Source organism: Emydura macquarii, unplaced genomic scaffold (assembly GCF_026122565.2).
Source record: "Emydura macquarii macquarii isolate MOO-44397 ecotype Brisbane River unplaced genomic scaffold, CSIRO-AGI_Emac_v2 contig_2897, whole genome shotgun sequence".
In the NCBI taxonomy this organism is placed as follows: domain Eukaryota; kingdom Metazoa; phylum Chordata; order Testudines; family Chelidae; genus Emydura; species Emydura macquarii.
The window spans coordinates 27,957,715-27,977,159 of record NW_027133034.1 but is presented as its reverse complement, the minus strand read 5'-3'; the positions used below and the strand labels follow the sequence as shown (position 1 = coordinate 27,977,159).

Here is a 19,445-nt window from a genome sequence, read left to right as displayed (position 1 = left end):
ATGATTAATGCATTATTCATGGCACTTACTTATGCTCCATTGTCACCAGTAACCACCCCCTCCCCTCACTACCTGATGTGGGCTCTGTATCCTTCCCTCTCCCCCACCTCCCCAAATCCTTCTCTGGACTATGGTACCACACCCTGTGAGGACCTGGTACAACCTGCCCTCCCCCCATCAGGAGCTGGTACTTGGTACACTCCTCCCCCCCGCCTCCTGTGACTGGGAGGAGTTGGTACACTCCACCGCTTGTGAAGAGTTGGTACAGCCCGCTCCTCCCTGTGTGTATGGCATTGGCTAGAGTGGTTTGTCCCGCTTGAGGCATGCTGGGGGCAGGGTTTTTTTTCCCCCTCTCTCTTTCTCTGGCGGGAACGGGAAGGAAGGCAGCGGAGATGGCGGTTAGTTGTTGGGGGCCTCGTGGTGAGCCGGGCAGGCCAGAGCCGCGGGGCACGGGGCACTCACGTGATTCGCGAGCACGGGGGGCCGGAGCCGTCGCGGCTGGGGGGCTTCACTTTGCAGTGCCACGTGCAGCTGGGCCGGTCTGGTTCTCCGCGCGGGCGGCGCGGCCCGGCCCGGCCCTCATTGGGCCTCCAGCGCGCGCAGCGTCCTCTGCGGCGTTGGCCGGACAGCGGCGGCCGGCGCGAGAGTGACCCGTTAGCAAAGGGAGCAGCCGGTGGTGGGCTCGCGCCTGCCCGGGGTCGGACCCCGGCCGCGCTGTGAACGCTCCGCCCTGCGGGCGCCCACCGAGGCAGGAGCGTGTCGGGCCGAACTCACCGGCCACGTCCCGACGGCCCCTGGTGGGACTCGCAGCGGCGGGGGAGCTAAACTGCTCGTGTCGGGTGGAGAGTCTCTGGAGCTCGGCTCCCAGCGCCACGGGCCGGGTCAAGGCACAAACCAAAAACGCTCCCTCGCCCTCCTCACTTTAGGGATGTCTGCTTGGCAGGCTGCGTGGGGAACAATACACATCCCATGGGCTTGCCGCAGGGTGGGGTTGGGTACCTCTTACGGCTGGGCGGGACTGAGGCCGTGTGTACACTAGAAAGTGTTGTGGATGTAAGTTAAAGCCATGATCAAAAAGTGCTATAATTACCACACTGATTGTGTCGCCAAAGCACACCACCCTTGGTGATAGCTCATCGAAAGTGAAGGCAGTGCAGGGTGGGCAGCTGTCCCACTGCAACTTGCCACATTATGCTGCTAGTAGGGAGATAAATTTCTTTTTAAAAAGGTAGCCATTTAAACTATCAAAATGACACAAGTTAATCAATATACTTTTTGTCCCTTCTACATCCCTTCCTCTCCTCTCAGTCCCTGGGTAGCACCACAAGCCCAGTGCTGCAGGGGACCCCAGTTATTGGACCCAGGATTTCCGGTGTTCTGCAGCACCTTCACCAGACCTCAGCCTTCCTGGGCAGCAGCAGCAGCAGCGTGGCCGGCTCCACCAAGACCTGAGAGCCTGGGCTGCTGGACCCAGCTTCCCCCCCAGCTGGTCTCGGATGGGTGTGGGGCAGCAGCCACGAGAGCAGGAGCCTGAGTGTGCTTGGCCCGGGTCCGTGGAACACCCTGCCATCTTAAACCCGGGACCATGGACTGGATCCCTGGTGTTCTGCGGGCGGGCGGGGGCGCTCCACTGCCCCTGCACCTTGGTGACTACACCAAGAGCCCATGCTGCTGGTTAACCAATAAGTATTAGTCTTAACAATAAGACTAATATTTAGTGGTTAACTGTTTAATATTTTACATCCCTAGCCACTAGGAGTTATGGGAAGGTGGAGAAGATCACAGTACCTCATGGGTGTGGGCTTAATGTCCCATGATGCAGATGCCCCATGCCTCAATGTCCCATGATCCATCCCGTCATTCCATGGGTTTCCATGTTCTGAAGACATCGCGGCTGCTTATGCAGAATATCATGAGATCCTAATCGGAACAGGAATCCGAAGTGCCTGACCTGCTTTGTGCTGTGCAAACAAACAACACCAGATTACAGTTTGCATTCATGCAGCATCTACACACTGCGCACTGCCACCTTTGGGTGTGTGAAACAAGGACTGAGTTGTGGGATTGCAACATTATGCAGGTCTGGGATGACGAGCAGTGGCTACACATTCTGTATTGGCTGCAAATGGGGGGCACGAGCATGCATGAATTCAGTCTGCAGCGTTATGAGTGACTTTAGCAGCTCAGTTTGTTCCTCCATAGCTTTTATCATGTGCTCATGAACTACTATCACTGGCTCCCATGAATTTTTTTGTTTTTGGTTACACTGTGTCTCCATGCCCTTTTTTTCCTTCCCCTCCCCCCCCCAACTCAGAGGACTAGAAGAGTTCTTGGAACATCTCTTTGCTTCTCCATGGTCATTTTCTCATCAGTCACAGTCTCTCGGCAGGTGTGTTGGGGTTTCCTCTCAAGGGCATATCTGTAGAAGCACAATAAGCAATGAACAGAAGCATGATTGTCAGTGCACTAACAGCATTGATTCATTACTGTAAAATGTACCTCTTTCTCACTGTTCTCTGGCAAGCACACAGCTTGACAGTTGCCGAGGGTAGGGTGAGTTGTGCCTGGGGGAAGGAGGCACTCAAGCTGGTGAAAAGGTTTTGTGTGGTGATTTTGGGTATTGATGTAGGTAGATAAGGACAAAATTTCAAATTGTGCCACCATTTTCCACAAGCGGAAGCCATAGAGGCTGATATCTTGCTTCTGAGAGTCAAGAGAGATTCTAGGGTGCATCTCCTCTACTCAAGCAGCTTCAAACCAGGTCCCTATGCTGCTAGTCTGTGTGCCTCTTTGGTCCCTGCACAAGTGATTGGCAATTGTCATGGAAAAGTTTCCCACAATGGGGAAAGAAATAAAGCAGCTTTGCTGAGGAATCTCCAGCAGAGGATTGGCAAGTACTTCCAGGAAGGTTTCCTAGAGATCTCTCTGGAGGATTTCTGTGACATCTTGGTGTGCATTAACACACTTTTCTGCTGTACTGCCTGGCCACACAGGGGAATGAAAAGCATGCAAACACAGCTACTCTTGTGCATTTCTATCCTTTCAACCAACTTATAATGCAACAAAGCAAAGGACAACTGTACCTCCTGTAATGGAGCAGCGTCAGCTCAAAAAAATCACTAACCAGCGTTCACCTCTTCTGCATTTTGCACGCCAGAGCTGGAGGGCTAGGACTGGCTTGAACCTCTGGGGTTAAGAGGAGATCCTGACTCCCCATGTCACCAAGTGATCTAGTCCCCTGTGCCACATCATCCTCCAACTTGACCTCCTTGTCCATGACTATTTTGTTAGGGTTGAGTCTGGTGTCCGCTGTCTCTGGGCCCGTGGAGGTATCCATGGGTCTCTTGGTGGTGAAGGTGGGGTCACTGTTGTGGATGGCTTCCAGCACCTTTATAGAAGTGGCAGGTCTTTGGCTCTGCACCAGAGCAATGGTTTGACTCCCTAGCCCTTTGGTGCCCCAGCTCCCTGATTTTTCGCACAGCACTGCAGTGTGTCCTGTTCATAGCCCTTCTTCACCATGTCATGAGAAATCTGACCGTAAGTATCAAAGTTCCTTTTACTAGAGCGTAGATGGGATTGCACTGCCTCCTCTCCCCAAATACCAGTGAGATCCAGAAGGTCTGGTGTGCTCCAAGCGGGAGAGTGTTTGGTGTGTGGAACCGCCATCATCAGCAAGGGAGGATGCAATGTCAATTCTTCTCACCAACCAAGCAGCAAGTGGAATTTCAAAAATTGCCAGAACTTTAAAGGGGGGAAGAGGGGAGGAGCGGCAGTTCGCTGCAGGGCAGCGGAGTTCAAACTGATGGCCAGAGCACTCAGGATGGCATTGTGGGCCACTTTCTGGAGGCCATTTACTACAACATAACCAAACGCACTGTCTACACTGATGTTTTGTCACTAAAGTTTGGCACAAAAAGCTCTATGCCTCTCATCAAGGTGGTTTTATTTTGTCACAAAATAAGAAGAGTTGGGTCGGGTCAGTGGTGGGGGGGTTGTGTGTTTCCCACCACTGTTTTGGCGCAAAAAGCTGACTTTGGTTGACAAAAGTCTGTAGTGTAGACCAGCCCTGACCAGAGAATGTTGAAGCCTAGGGTAACACCACACACACTAAGTCCTGAAAGCTATTGGACATATTTCTTGCTCATCTTCATTCTCTGGAGTTTTGAATGCCTGTATCATTTCTTCCTTGGTGTCCTGGGAGATCTGTCAAACGTTGTAGGGGCTAAGTTTTTCACCTGTTGAAAAAGGGGTTTTCTGCATTCTGTTTTATATATACATAATTCACATTTGCTAACACACTCTGGTTTTGGACTGTTTTCTTACCACACTGCCAGCACAGTGCAGCCTTAAAATCAATATTCTTCCCCTCCCTCCCCCAGGGCAGATCACACAATTTGGCAGGAGAAATCCTCCAGTGATGTAGAGCAGTCCCAATAGCTGCTTTGCAGTCCTGTCCCTAAGGCTAGTTTGAAATGTGGCTGGGTCTTCTACGTAATCACTGGCTGCCAGAAGAGCCCCATGAAGACAGTGGCAGCTTTTAAGCCTTTAGACCCTTGGCACATTTCACCCTCCTGAGTTGCACTGTGTGCTCCTTGGCTGCATTTGGGAAACTGGGCTTGGGTTATTTTGAGAAGGAAATGTACTTGTATACATAATTTAAGAAGTCAATCTAATTTATCTGTTTAGATGTTTCTCATTTTGTCTCTTTTCCTCCTGTTTTTCAGATGAAGGCAGACAAAGCCCATTGATGCAGTATGTCTAGTTGACACACACTACTTTACAAGAGCTTGGTATGGTGATTCCTGCACAGTATGATTATTTTTAATAGAATACATGACACTTGTGTATAATTCAAAAAATTTACTTAACTCGTGAATTGGTCTTTTTTGGATATGATGGTTTGTTTAGATGCTGCTAAGCAAGGTTTTGCACTGAGAAATGAAATGATCACTTTACAAATTTAAATGTTTGCCTTTGTGTTACCCATTCACTATCCCCCACAGTGAATGTGGTGTCAAAAAAGGCATACAAGAACTCTTGCCGAAAAGGTTTTGGGAAGTGGTTATGTACCTTTTCCCTCCACAAATCTGCAAGGACAGAATCTCTGTAGAAAAGTTGATGTTTTTGGTGGTAGGCATGAGCAATTTTCACACTCATAGACTTTAAGGTCAGAAGGGACTATCATGAGCATCTAGTCTGACCTGCACATTGCAGGCCACAGACCCTCACCCACACCCATTATATTTTGTTGCATTCAGCATTGTTTAAGTTAATGTCCATTATAACTGTCAAGAAAACCTCTTGGAGCTAGTGAGAATGTGGATATATTTTGGTAAAATTTGGTTTGCTAATTGCTACTTGCTAGAGAGGAGGTTCCTGTCCAGATATAATTATGGAGCCACAGAACTGATTTTAATTACTAGACACTTACTGGCTTCATCTGGTGTTGCACCTAAGAGTGCTTCAAAATGAGTGCTGGAGGCAGTGTCCAGGATTGTTCTTAAAACAAAAAATTCCAAGCAAGTGGTGATGGGTGGGGTTGGAACGATACATGTTCAATGTACTAACTTGTATTTGTTTCTGTTCAGTGGAGAAAATGACTCTGAATGAATAGATGACTACGATTTCTGTATATAGCCTTGTATGTTATGGTAAGATAGAAACATGTTTTTTTCTTTTGAATTCATTGTCTACGTTGATTAAAAGTGAAAGGTTCCAATTGTATGTGGGCAGTGCCTTTAGGTCTTATCCATAAACTCTGATTATTTGTTAGAAGTTTGTAATGTCTGCTTAAAGTTTGGTGAGAGCTCTTACTCTAAAGAACTCGAAATCTGTGATATTTCTTCTGTAACACTCCGCTAGTTACTTGACTTGTAAGGTCATGCAGAATGCTCCAGTGTTTAAGGTTGGCAAGAATGGTCTAACTTATTTCTGCTGATGGAAATGTTCATAAGTATTTTCCAAAGCTGAAAGAAGTTGCAGAATATTGGTCCAAAATGTCATAAGCTAATCATACTTCAGGCAGTTGTCTGGCCTGTTGCCCCAAAGCTAAATTGCAATAGTTAGAAGTGAATCATATAATAGCTTTTTCCAGTTTCCATTGGAACTGAGTTTTTACTTTTCCTGTTTTTTCTGAATGTTTACAAGCATGATAATTATTTAAGTAGTTTAATGCAAAACATTACAAATTTTAAGGGGAGACTCACAAAAATTTAAAAAAAACTAGGTAGTCTTTTCTTTCTATAACATTTTGATATTTCTTGGCTAAGATTGTGCAGTTTAACTGGCAGACTTTACAACTAGGCATTTTTTTAGACTGTGGCATTCTTGCCTTTGTGTTGCCCATTCATTTTTGTTACTAATGATTGTGGTGTCAAGAAAGGCATAAAAAAAGTCCTTCTGCAGCAGTATTTGATATTGGGAATTAATCTCTCCCATCATTCTGCTGTATAAGGGACAGTCTTATGACTCAACTTCTATGGTAGCTAAATTTAGGATAGTGTTTGTAGTTAAAGTAGGATCTGAAGTCCTGCAAGGAACTTGGTTTAGGAATTAACCTCTGAAGATGTTCCTATACACACCGAGAATGCCTTTGCAGAGACTTAACCTAACCTTGTGAAGCTACTTTCTACAACCCCTGAAAATCTTGCAGATTGCTAAAGAGTATTTACATACGGGACATATCTAATATTCATTTTTTTTTCAGGAAAACTTTCTACAGGACCAGCTCAAGTTCAGCAGCATTCCCTCCACTAGATGAATGTTCTATAAGAAATATATAGATGGAATTGGTAAATCTAAAAATCATGGTAACATATTACTAATATGTTCAGACGATGACTCAAGTAGTTCTTAACTGTATGTGGCAGTGATGGCGAAATGTCTCAGTACTAAAAAATTAAAGACTATTTATTTTAAATTGCTGTATTTATTGAATTTTTCTAAGTACCACCCTCTCTGTTAATTAAAATTATTTTTAGTGTGGTAATAAAATATTGCTCCTGATCTACAAGTATGTCTACCATTTGTATCAATTTTTCCCATTAATATTGAACTAGAACAGGGGTGGCCAACCAGTCAGAGACAAAGAGTCGCAAAGAGCCACATTTACCTTTTCAGTTTCCCCTCCTTTCTTACCCTCCATGGTAAAGCTTGTCAATTTCAAAGAGCCGCATGCAAAGAGCCGCATGTGGCTCGGCCACCCCTGAACTAGAATAACAAATAAATGGTGGATGTACTTGAAGTGACTGGAATTACCTTAGGTTGTAATTATTGGATGCAATAGCAAAAACAAGTTACTTACCAGTAACTGCTGTTCTTCGAGATGTGTTGCTTGTGTCCATTCCACTATAAGTGTGTGCACGCCTCCGTGCACAGCTACCGGAACTTTTTTCTCCTTAGCAGATCCGTAGGGCCGGCTCTGGTGCCCCCTGGAGTCCTGCGCACCTGCTGCGGTATATGAGGCACTGCCAGCCCTACGCCCCCTCAGTTCCTTCTTTCCGCCTGTGACGGTTACTGGAACTGCCTGCGCTTCCATTGCAAGTGCTTTATTCCCCGTGTTTAAACCTTAAACTAGGATTTTTTGTGTTAGTTAGTTAGATTAGTAACTGCTGTAGTGGTAATTAGACACTTGAAGATAGTCTACTAGTTTTTACCGGGAGCAGGTATGCTCCAGTGTCATGACTTCAAATCATGCACTCCAGCAGAAAAGCTGCTAACTGACCCCCACTGCCTGAAGCGTGAGCAGGAAGCTCTTCTTATGATCCGTTTTCTTACGGCTTTCAGACCTCCAGAAAATCCGCATGAAAGCCTGGCACACAGAGCCCCGAGCCGGCTCCAAGCCAATGGCTTCGCTGCGGTATCCGGTGCGCTACCGGTGCAGAACACCGTTGGCCCCCACCCGACTCAGCGCCGCAGAGATGGACGCACTCTGACTCCCCCGCACCGTCAGAGCAGGCGGGGTGCAGCGCTGATCCGTACTGAGGTTGGATTGTGGAGACCCGTTGCCAGAGCCAGCGTCTCCAGTCAGGGAGCCTCCCGACTCGAGGAGTGGGGGAGCCCCTTGGCACCTACCAGCTTTGGTGGCCGAAGAGCAGCAAGAGCCTTGTTGGCCTTGCATATGCCATCGCCGCCCATACCTTCACGAGAGAGAAGGGGCTGACATTAAGGGGAAGCCCGTGTTTTGACCCCCTGAATGGCTCAGGAGATCCGGTACGGGGAGGAAGATCTCCTGCAGACTGGTTTCCTAGGGTAGAGCAGGAACGCTCCCCTAGAAGTTAATCCAGGTTGTGGTTGCTGGACCGACTTACATCAAGGCGGAGAATGAAGTCGCCTGCCCGACACCGGTCTTGACCCCCCAGCACCGGGGGAGGTCCGTCCCACTGCTCCGGCACTGAAGAGTTTGCCAGCAAGTACGCGGCGCTGATCCTGGTCACCGGAGACAGTCTCGGTACCGAGGAGCTGGGTGGTGCAGAACCTGGATGCCAGAGACGGACTTGGCACTGAGGAGTGCGCGGCCCCCCACCCCCATGCCAAGGCAACAAGGAACTGCAGATGCGGGAGACGGACTCGGCACCGAGGAGTTCGCCCTGCACCAGTGCAAGCCCGGATGCTGGAGTCTGTCTCGGCACCAAGGTTTCACCCCCCATACTGAGTCTGCGCCAAGCTCGGTGGCCGGAAACAGACTCTGCACCGAGGAGTTTGCCATGCACCAAGGCCAGGCAGAGCTGGTCGCTGGAGCTTGACTCAGCGTCGAGACGCATGCAGAGTGCAAAAAGTCCTCGGTGCAGGGATGATGCTTGGGTCACCCCAGCTCGCTGGAGCGTTGTCCATATGCCTGCTCCAGCTGCAGCACCTGCAATGAACCTGGTAGTTGAGGTGGTTGTCGCTGAGGGTCGCTCTCTGGAGCGACGGTACCGCAGAGTAGGAGGCTTTGGGCAGCCCTAGCAGTGGTCTGTCAATGGTGCCTCAGTGTCCCTTTGGGGATGCAGCACCTTCACCTGCCACTCTAAAAGAGACTAATTCCGTCAGGTAACTTGGTAAAAAAAATTAACTGAAGTTAGACCAGTGTTTCTACTGCCTCTTGTCACTGCTTTTTTTTTTTGTTTTTTTTACAGGGCTCAAAACTCATAGGGAAGAGGGAAAAGCCATTTTCTTGTGTGGGATACTAAAGTGTTTCTGGTTCGAAAGAGCTATCCGCTTAATCTATTTTTGTGAGCTTAAGTTTCTTACCTGTAAGGTCATTTTCCTGGTGACTTCAGCTCAAAATGAGCTTCAGGTCCTACTGACTGATTCCCACCTTACAAGAATAAAATGATGCTGTGAATTCATTGGGAATGCCTGTCCAAGATGGTGTTGATAGTCCAACTTTGAGTCTCTGAGCCTGCCAACATTCTTCCCTTTCCCATCCATACCTTATATGTACGACACAAAAGGTCCTTCTCTTTCAAGCAGGCTGAAGGTCTTTAAAATGTTCATTCAACTTGGTTTCTTTTGCTACTAGGAAGCTTGACGGTGCTATTACCAGACAGTCTTGCCCAAATGCATGTCTAAAGGCATTCCTTTTTTTTTTTTCCCCCGTATGGTTGGCCTTACACTGGAAAGCCATATCAGAGTTCTGTTACCAAGTACTCACTGGTGGATCAGGATGACCTGCTCACCACAAATATGGTAATTAAAAAAGACATATGTAGTTATTTACATTGCCTTTTCTTGATCTAGGAGCTAAATAACAAGACTGAATTTCCCTTTTATGGTAGTATGTATTGTTTCTTTCATCCATTGGTCACTCTAAGTAGCCCACTTCCCTGAAATACTTGTAGTGAACTTTTGTCCTCAGTCATTTTCACTGTTCAGTAAATAGGCTTTTTCAAACAGGAGAATCTTTTCAGGTCCTCACCTCTGTCCCCACAGGTTTAATCTCTGCAGAATCCTTTAAATAACATTTCCTACATGGGTGTTGTTCACAGTACACTCTCTCTGTTGCCTTTCCTTTCGCTGAGGAACTGTGCTATTGCAAAGTATGCTGGGCATGGGAGAATTCTGGTACTCTATAAAATACAAGCTCTTTCTAGTCAGAGGAGAAACAGCACCTGTGAAATGTGTGCAGCTAACAGTGGAGCCCTAACTACTGGTATCCTATCAGTGAGTGAAACCAGCTAGACTACCCACCTAGCCTGAAGTAGTCAAACTTTCTAAAGCCTGATTCCTGGTAAGTCTGGCTTCTTAAAGGGCATGGTTTTTCTTTCTATTTGTCCTGTGAGTTTACTCTCACAGGCTTACTAGGATCTGACATTAATTCTTAAAAACTTGGGCAATGGAATGGAAATTTTCATTAGCAGCCATCTCAAAAATGCTGAGTGGACAAGGGAAACTATTATACTGTCTAGGGTTAGACAAGGATTCTTAATCGGAATCCTGGTGTAGAAAAGGCTGAGAACCCCACGAAGAGAGGGCTGAATACAACTGCCACACACCCTTTGTTCTAGTTCTCATTTGGATTCATAGTCTTAATACCAACAAACCACATACAAGATTTTTTTCAAGCTAGTGTAACTTGATTGAAGGTAGACTTAATCTGTACTGACTGTTCTCATTTATTAGTGGATGACAAATGACATTCTCTTTCTTAGAGCAAATTATTGTTCTCTCTACTGTCCAGAGATTCTCCTGATGACAGGCAGAGAGCTTGCTCTGTGATCTTGCCAGGTATACCAGTATGTGCTGTGACAAGCATTCTCTCGTTCAACCTATTCTGCTTATCAGTAAAATTAGAATACATTAGTTCTGATGACTGAAGACATCTCACCATTAATTTGGATGGCACCTTGCCAAAGCCACTGTTGTAAGGGAAATAAATGCCAAAAAATTATCTATACTTGTAAATTATCCAAGTTATTACATTATCAGGATGCACATGTAAAACTCATTCAGCAAAGTCACTAATTGCTTGTAATGGTAATTTCACTAGAGTTGCTTCACTCTTCTTAAAATTGTGGAAAATGTCTTCCTTTTAATTCTCCAGGGGAAGGCTGTTGCCTAACCTCTTCTAAGTGGATACTTGTACCTCCCAATCATAGTGGGTAGAGTTAGTATGCTAGAAGTAAGGGGGTGGGGAGGGGGAAGAGAGAACATGCCTGTTGTTTCAATTATAGCTAGGTCTAGGGAACAACCAGCTTTTTAGTCTACCACATTGATTGGGAGGAGTTTTTCACAGGTTTAATTTTCTGATCCTGCCCCATAGTGTCCCAAACTCTTGTCTGATTCTCTAGTGATGACTTGAGCTTCTCTGGTAACCCTGAATGTTTAAGTATAGAGGGGAAGGCCTGTGTTTTTCATTAAAATTAAGCACACAACTAACAGGCAAGTAGTCTACACTGAGAAGAATGTAGATTTAATTTTTGAAATAGCGTGACTACCAATCCTGACCAGCCTAAGCATTCTTAGCCCAGTTATGGGGTGGGTTATAGTCGTTTTTGACAGTTACATAGCTGTAGAGTTGCAAAGTCACACTATTGTACATTAATCAGAGGGGAAGGACACCATATAGTAATTTAACCCATCCGATTGCATTATATATCTTCAAATTCTCACAAGAACTAAAGCGCATGGGAAATGTTTCTGTAACTGAAGATTTAAAAAAAAAAGGGGGGGGGGAGCATAAAAATAATATCTGTTGAAGTTATTTAAAAAAAATCAAATTCTGCCAAGCCTAAGTATACAGCAACAACACAGGAAGTGTTTTTGAGGATTTAGCACCTCTGAAAGGTCCTATTTGTTAAAGAAAGTTATTTAACTAAATGGGCATTTTTTTTCAAATGATCTGATGTAAAGCACTTTAAATCCACGTGACTGCATTTACTCCATATGGAGAATTTTTACTTTGTTGTATAATATAATGAGGTTACAGTGATACTCCTCTGGCACTCAAAACAAGTATTTGATTTTTTCCAGTTTATAGGATTGAATAAATGAAAATTGGGAAAAAAAAATTTCAATCTGTAGACAAAATTGCACTGTGTCTACTAATCATGCTAACAGTAGGAACAGGTAGTATTTGTCACTAAGAACTGAACGTTCTCATTGGAAATAAGAGCAGTTTAAATCCAGGCCCTCTACATTAGCTTTCTCTGAAATACTTCTTATTCTATTCACTAAGCTGTTTGAATGTGGAATTAGATCTTTCAATGTGTGAATGAGAAAAGAGTTGAGAATGGGAGGTTAAGTATATTAAGTCCTTGAGGAATAGGTGATTTCCTCTTTGTCTAATGGGAAAAAGACTGCCAGCACAAAAAGTTAGCAAGGTTTTAAAAGATCATTTAAAACGAGCTACGATTAAGGTGGCAGTTACTGAGAAGTAAATAGGTTACACACTAAAATCTGCTAGGTACATTAGAAGTACAGATGAAACAACCTTCAGTCAGAAATGAGGTACATAAAAATATGCACACCTTACAAATGAGAACATCAAGCATAAATTTGAAAATGAGGGAGCCAGAAAGCCCAGCATTTCTGATACATAGTGGAATAAATGAACTACCCCAATTTCTTGCTGTGGCTGTTTAAATACTATACAAAACTCATAGATAAACTACACAAGACAGAAAAAATAGATTAGTTCAGTGGTGTGGGAATAGCTTTATACATACAGAATTCCATAGAATTAGAAAAACATTCTCTGAAGAATGCCAGGATGTGGAATCTGCAGAGGCAAAATTCAGGTCATAAAACTGCAAATACTATATAGTAAAATAGGGATGTTTTACCACAGAGCTTGACAAACCCCGGGTGCCAGGTCGCCAAGAAATTTAAGTCTGGTGCCTAGTATTTCTCTGGGGGGGAGCAGCCGCTGCACTTCAGCCAGGGTGCCACTGTGCCCATGTGGGAGGGGGGAGTGTTGTGGCTGCCGCACACCAGCCAGGGCACTGGGCCCACGTTGTCTGGCTCCTTAATTTTTGGGCTGGCTCCTAGCTCCAAAACAAATTTGTCGAGCCCTGTTTTACCAGACTATATCTCAGAGTAAAGAACCAGAATGTTGAGCAATATCAAGGAAGCAACAAAATACTAGTAATAATGGACAATGGGTAAACATCATAGCAAGACACATTGTGGAGAATTGCTTTTTGGAACAGCTTATTCTTGAACAAGCAAAGAGGCGAGGTGAATCTTGATTTACAGTACATTCCTGAAGCAATTCCTGTGTGTTACTCAGGATTAAGTAGTTAGTCAAAATGGAGGAGCATTCCAAGAGGTGGTACTATGACAACACTTCAGTAAGGGGGATTTTTTTTCTAATGTAGTTCTTTGGATTCATCAGAATAGTAGTATGCTCACAGTGGTATTGGCTCCTGTAAGCCATCAGAGTAAAACAGAACAATAACTGTCTATCTGTACTGCCCCAGAAGCAGATGGCAACAAAACAACCTTTAAAAACCGTTTGACCAAGCACTGTAAACAAAGCTGAGCCATGTTTAAAAACATTTTAGCCCAAGTCCTGTGTGAGTGCCTGTCTGTGTGAGTGCCTGTCTAAATGAAGTTCAGAGAGCGTAAGGAAACTAATACCTCTTCCTTTGTCGTGAAGTCTAATATTTTGAATCGTGAAATTATTTTTATAACTTTGTAGGGTTTTGGGGGAATTTCATTTTACTGTGGGATGCCCAGCCGGGTGTGTGTGTGGGGAAGAGGAGGGAGTTTGCAGAGTGAGCCCACCCTGCATGAATTTGGCAACTCCTGTCCTGCTGGGCTGGTCTCAGCTGTCTGCTCTGGATATTGTGCCCTGGCACCTAGGGTCACATCACTGCTCAGCTTTGACCTGGTTGCCCCTCTGTCATGATGATGGCGTGAGAGGGCAGCCACTGAGCCAAACGGTGGCACTGCGCTCCAGGTCACAATGCCTAGCTAGAGAGGGATGGCTGGGCTCACTCCCACAGGACGGTTATCACCGCTGTGGGATTTTTCATTTTACAGACTTTTGTGTTTTTTGCTATTTTGCACTTGCAAAAAAAAATACTGGGTACTAGTAATATTTAGCCCAGGATTATTGTTCACAGGTAGTGAAGGTGAAGCAATGTCAAAAACAGATGTATTCGGGGGGGATGTAGTTATAGATTTGACAGTGATGGTATAGCACCTACCACAGAATGACTGATTCTCATTAGGACTAACACAATACAAATAATACACCACTAGATAGTTCCTTTAGAATGCTCTGAATTCTAAGAATGAAGAATCTACAAATATTAAATCTGGTCAGAAAACAGGATAGTCTCCCCCCCTCTCTGAAAGTTTCCATCTTTCAGCAAATATTTTGGCCAAAAATGGAAAGATTTCTATTAAAACCGGTGCCACAGTGCGTTGCACAATGAACTGTAGTTTAGATGCCTTGTACTCCCATTCTCCTTTGGCAGGCTTTCTGGCTGGACTATATTTCCCATGATGCACTCTCTCTCTTGGTGAATGGAGAGGACATACTATGGGAGTCCCTGGCTGGTGTGGATCCTTGAGTAATGTTGTCTGGGCAGAGAACCTAGTCCAGGGAGAAGAGAAGTATAAGACATCTGAACTACAACATCCATGAGATACTGTGGTGCCATTTTGAATTTTTTTTTTCTGTAAACCATTAATATTTTAAAATATTTTTTAAGGAAAGCCGACATTTGTCATGAAAAATAGTTTAATCAAAAACACAATTTTCCATTGAAAAAAAATTTAGATAGAAAATTTTGACCAGTCCCAATCTCTCTTCCATAAAAACAAATTAACATGTCCTAATTTTTTTTTAAAGAGGCTAGTGGTAATCCCAGCAATTATAGACCAATGAGTATTCATTGCAGTGGCATGAGAAAACATGGAACCTAATTCCACAAGTGATTCTGCACAGTTGGACTGATATGCTCATATAGAATCCCATTGAGGTTTATATGTAAAAAGCTACTTACAGTACTGGGGCTTTAGAATTTAAAGAGGCAAACTTTAACATGGCTTCTGTAAAAGTAATCTGCCTCTCTGGAATTCTTTATCAAAATAGCAAATAAAGGAGAAACTGCTGAATACAAATAAGGTGAGTTCTATGTAGCTTGAAAGCTCATCTCTTTCACCAGCGGAAGTTGGTCCAGTAAAAAATACTACCTCACCCCACCTTGTCTCTTGACAAATTAGTCTTTCCCCAAGCCTTCTGATGAAGTCTCTCTCAAGAGATGCTTGAGGAAACTCGGTGAATGCAGGATAAGAGGTAAAGGCTGTCATAGATTAAAAACAAATTTAAACAGCATAGAAAAGTAGAGCTAAATAGCCAGTTATATGTATGAAAAGAATAGACTGTCCACGCAAACGGTCAAGTAGCGTACAATGTGGTTAGTCACCCTCTGCCAAGCTGTTATTAGTCGGGTGGCAAAACATACTCAATAAAAAATTACTTACTGGCTTGGGAAGGATTTTGCTTGATTCCATAACAGCCTAGCTGAAACAGGAAACGGGGCAGCACACTGGCAGATGAAATTCAATGCAGACAAGTGCAAGGAACAGCACATTCAAAGAAGAAATGATGGGTTCAAAATTGGATGTAATCTCTCAGCAGAAGATCCAGGCATCAGTGCGAACAGCTCATTGAAGATAATATGCTTAATTGTGCAACAGCAGTCAAAAAAGCAAGTAATATGTTACACAGGTTTACAAAGGGAATATAGAGTAAAAGATGCCACATAATTCAAGGGTATTATCTTCATTTTGCATATCGCTTTCAGTTTTGTTCATCTCATCTAAAAATGAGTGAACCAAAGAAGTGGTCCAGAGAAGGGCACTACAAATTAGAATTATTGGGAGATTTCATACAAGAAGATCTTAAAAAGTCTAGATCAGTGAAGCTTGCATCAAGGAACTGCTTTCATACCCCTCTTAGGTAGCCACTTTAAAATGTTTCCAAGATTTATATACAATTCTGTCCAGCCAGTATATAAAGTCTGTGTACTAGCCCCCTGGGCTAGTCGAGACATTTTTCACTTTAGTTTGGAAGAGACAAGATTAAGAGAAGATATGGTAGAGGTATATAAAATAATCAATAGTACAGAGAAGGCTAATCACGTACTGTCTCAATACAACAAGAGGATATTTAAAATTAAAAGGTAACATTTAAATTTGATTAAAGGAAATCCATTTTTACATAACACTCACTGCCATGAGATAATGGCAATTTTCCTAGAACAAGCTAAACATGGTTTAACATTTACATGAACAAGAACATTATCTGCAATTGCATTAGACTAAAATAAACATTAGAGCTATCATGCTTCAGAGTATAAGCCGATCATCAGATGAAGTCAGGAAGACGTTTCCTTCCTATTATATAGTATTGCACAATTGGCCAAGTACATTATGAGGATTTTACCCTTTCCTCCGGAAGCATCCGGTCTTGGCCACTTTAGCTGACGTAACCACTTTTGGAGACAGGCTATTAATTAGACCAAGGTCTGATCAGTCATGACAATTCTGTTCCACTTTTGGAAATACAGTATCTGGCAACTGTTGAATTTTGTTAAGACTTTTTCTTCTAGCTGTCTAACTAGTCAACGTCTTTGCAATCACCTAAGCAACTGCAACCAGGACCAGTGATGAAACAGGGATTGCCCTGCAGACCAAGCAGGTTGGCGTTTTAAATTCAAGGAAATTACTACCACTCCAGTTTACATTTTTCTTCTTTCCTTATGCCAAAGAAACATTTTCCAGCTAAAGACTATCTGAACTGTTGTATATTTCCCAATTTCAAAGGAACAGAAATCCTTTTACCATCCTCAGTTATGGCAATCAAGTCTCTATCTTGAGGCGTGATGCATGTACAGTTTTTATTGTCTTTGCACTGTGTTTTCCATCCAGGCTGTTAGTGGATATTTGAGTTTTTTCTTCTATCAGGCTATCTTTGGAGCCATTTCGCCTCTGAAAAGAACAAAGAAAAATTAAAAATACACTACTGAAAATATAATGAATTAAAATTACTTCCATCATCTCTTCCTTTGCTACAGGCTTAATCCTGCACTAGGATCTGCTACCCTACAGCCACTCAAAGTCCTGTTGGAATCAATGGGACTCCTCACGGGCACAGGGGTTAAGCACTGGATCCTTATGCAGGACTGGGTTCTATATATTAAAAATAGAACTGGTTGAATTATTTATGGTGTCTCTTTCAAAAATGCTATGTTTCTTTGCACAGTGACTTTAAGAAAACAGAATGAATTGCTACACTAGTGGCAATAATCAGATATAAATGATCCATCAACATTTAGCAGAATGGGATAGGTATTTGCTTATTTCAAAGGCAGGTGAAATGTAGACTAAGGAAGTGCCAACTCTGAGTCACTTACCTATAACAGTATTGTGGGAGAATATTTGCATTTGTTCCAACGACCAAAACTACTCTCCTTTTCTTTCCATTGGCCCAGGTCAGCATACTTCTGGCACCCATTACATGCTTGTTCGACCAGGTGCCTTCCCTCCCCCCATCTGTTGTCCCTTGCCATTGTTTGGATTCATATGCTATGTTCAGCAAATACCAAGAGTAATTATTTGGTATTTGGCCAAATACTGAAAACATGCATTCATTAGGTATTAATGATCTGACAATGTTTGTTTAGCTGACGTTGGACACTGCAATGCTGCTAACTCCTTCCAGGACAACAGATTCAAACCAAACACTCATAGATCAGAATGTAAACAAGACAACATGCTAAATTCCTGAGTATGAAAATGAGAAATCTGAAATTCTCATTATACCTTAAGGATTCAATCCTGCAATGTTAATATTTATCCTGTGAAGAATTCATACTTATTGTTGAACTGTTCTTAATTCTTATTAAGAAAAATGCAATATTTTAAAAATTGTTTAACCAGATTGAGATATAAAAATTAAACCACTGTGATGCTGGCAAGCCAGGTGCCAGCTCATGCCAACGTCCCTATGTCTCAATTGAACACTAACCGATACAGGGAATACACTCTATGACTACTCATAAATTGCTGCATGATTAATCTCACTTGTAATATCTGTAATATTGTAATGTAATATTGGAACGGATGTAGTGTGAGCCTTCATGATCGTATGAATTACCATGCAGGAGAGGGACATTAATTAGTGTGAAGAGCTGGTCTTCTCATTTAGCATGACTTCCAGAAGCTTGGGGGAAGTCTGTATATTACATTTCAAAGTGTTCTGACTTAGCTTCATAATCATTTCATTTCCATAACCAAATTCATCCATTTGATGGTGAAGATAGACATTTATAGCAAGAAAAATAGGTTAAGTTCTAAAATGGGCAAGAAGCCAAAAGTCAAAAACACTGTTACATTTCACTGAATATGCTGGGCTAGAGATGCCTTCCTCACCTCTATCAACAGCAACTATAAGCCACACAAAACTGAAATGAAGTCAGGTTAGAAATGGTTTTCCAGGCAAGTAATCCATTAAATAATCAAGCTGACTACACCTGTATCAGTGCACCCCATTTTCCAATATATGCTATCAGAGTAGCAGAGCTTTCCATAGGTTCCTTGAAATCCTGTAGCACTGCTGAAGAAATGCCCAACAAACTGACACTGGTACATGCAGTGATTGTTAGTGGCAATCACAAAGGAAGTGGCTGCTGCCTTTCTTAGGACCAGGAATGTAGGTAGAAACCCACCTGATACTTTTCCTTTTAATTATGTACTTTGTTTTTCTTTTAACATTAGATTTTTATTTATAAAAAGATGCTTTTTCTTGGACATCACCTGCCATTTTTTAAAGGGAACTCTGGCATAACATGGCCCATAAAAGAACCTTCCCCTTCTTCAAGATCTCAAAACGCTTTACAAAAAAAACCTACAATGAAATAAACCTCAAAACATCCTGTAAAGAAGGTAATTAGCCCCATTTTAGATGGGGAAACTGAGGCTAAAAGATGTGTACAATGTCACATAGCAAGTCTTTGGCAGAGAATAGAAACCACAACTGTTTTTACTCTGGCATTTTAACCACTAGGCCACACTTCTCATAGTTATCACACTTCATAGTAACACTGAGATAACCAACACCATCAAAGTAAATTACATTGCTGTGAGCCACTGAGTGAAATGATTTTTAGAAGTACCAGCATTTTGAAATCATGAAGAAAAATAATTCTGATCTGGTAGGATAGATTGTGCCTCAGTCTCACTTGTTATATAAACAATGTCATCTTTGGGGTCCAGAGGGTGATTTAATCACAGAACTGGGCTGAAGCACCCTGGCAGGGAAGCTTTAATTACATGTAGCTTGGGCAAGGACCACTATCACCATTGCTTCAAGTCTGCCAATTCACTTTCACATGAAAGGGAAAACAGAAAAACAAAAGCCTACAACTTTTTCCTGTGGTAAGTTTGTTCTGGACATTCAGGAAATTAAAATGAATTTAACCTAATATGTTGTATTTAAAATGTTTACA

At 43.2% G+C, this 19,445-nt stretch overlaps 1 protein-coding gene, 1 long non-coding RNA gene and 2 other non-coding genes across 5 annotated transcripts in view; 3 read left to right on the top strand and 1 right to left on the bottom strand.

Annotated features, from left to right (window-relative positions):
• The first annotated feature begins 308 nt into the window (after window positions 1–308).
• Window positions 309–6,919, top strand: LOC137167029 (uncharacterized). Of its 2 annotated transcripts, none has more exons than XR_010923933.1 (4): window positions 309–398; window positions 4,725–4,790; window positions 5,589–5,651; window positions 6,707–6,919. It is a non-coding gene; the product is annotated as an uncharacterized lncRNA (long non-coding RNA). The 2 variants fall into 2 exon arrangements; XR_010923934.1 differs by having other exon boundaries at window positions 348–420.
• On the top strand, window positions 4,970–5,101 carry LOC137167262 (small nucleolar RNA SNORA13). The gene has a single exon (XR_010924075.1). It is a non-coding gene; the product is annotated as a small nucleolar RNA SNORA13 (small nucleolar RNA).
• LOC137167261 (small nucleolar RNA SNORA13) lies at window positions 6,329–6,462 on the top strand. The gene has a single exon (XR_010924074.1). It is a non-coding gene; the product is annotated as a small nucleolar RNA SNORA13 (small nucleolar RNA).
• Window positions 6,920–12,265: 5,346 nt separating the features above from the next.
• EPB41L4A (erythrocyte membrane protein band 4.1 like 4A) overlaps window positions 12,266–19,445 on the bottom strand; it is a 209,401-nt gene continuing 202,221 nt past the window's right edge. The window contains exon 24 of the mRNA XM_067568812.1: window positions 12,266–16,926. Coding sequence (XP_067424913.1) covers window positions 16,798–16,926 — 129 coding nt within the window. The 3' untranslated portion in view covers window positions 12,266–16,797. The remainder of the gene's footprint in view (window positions 16,927–19,445) is intronic.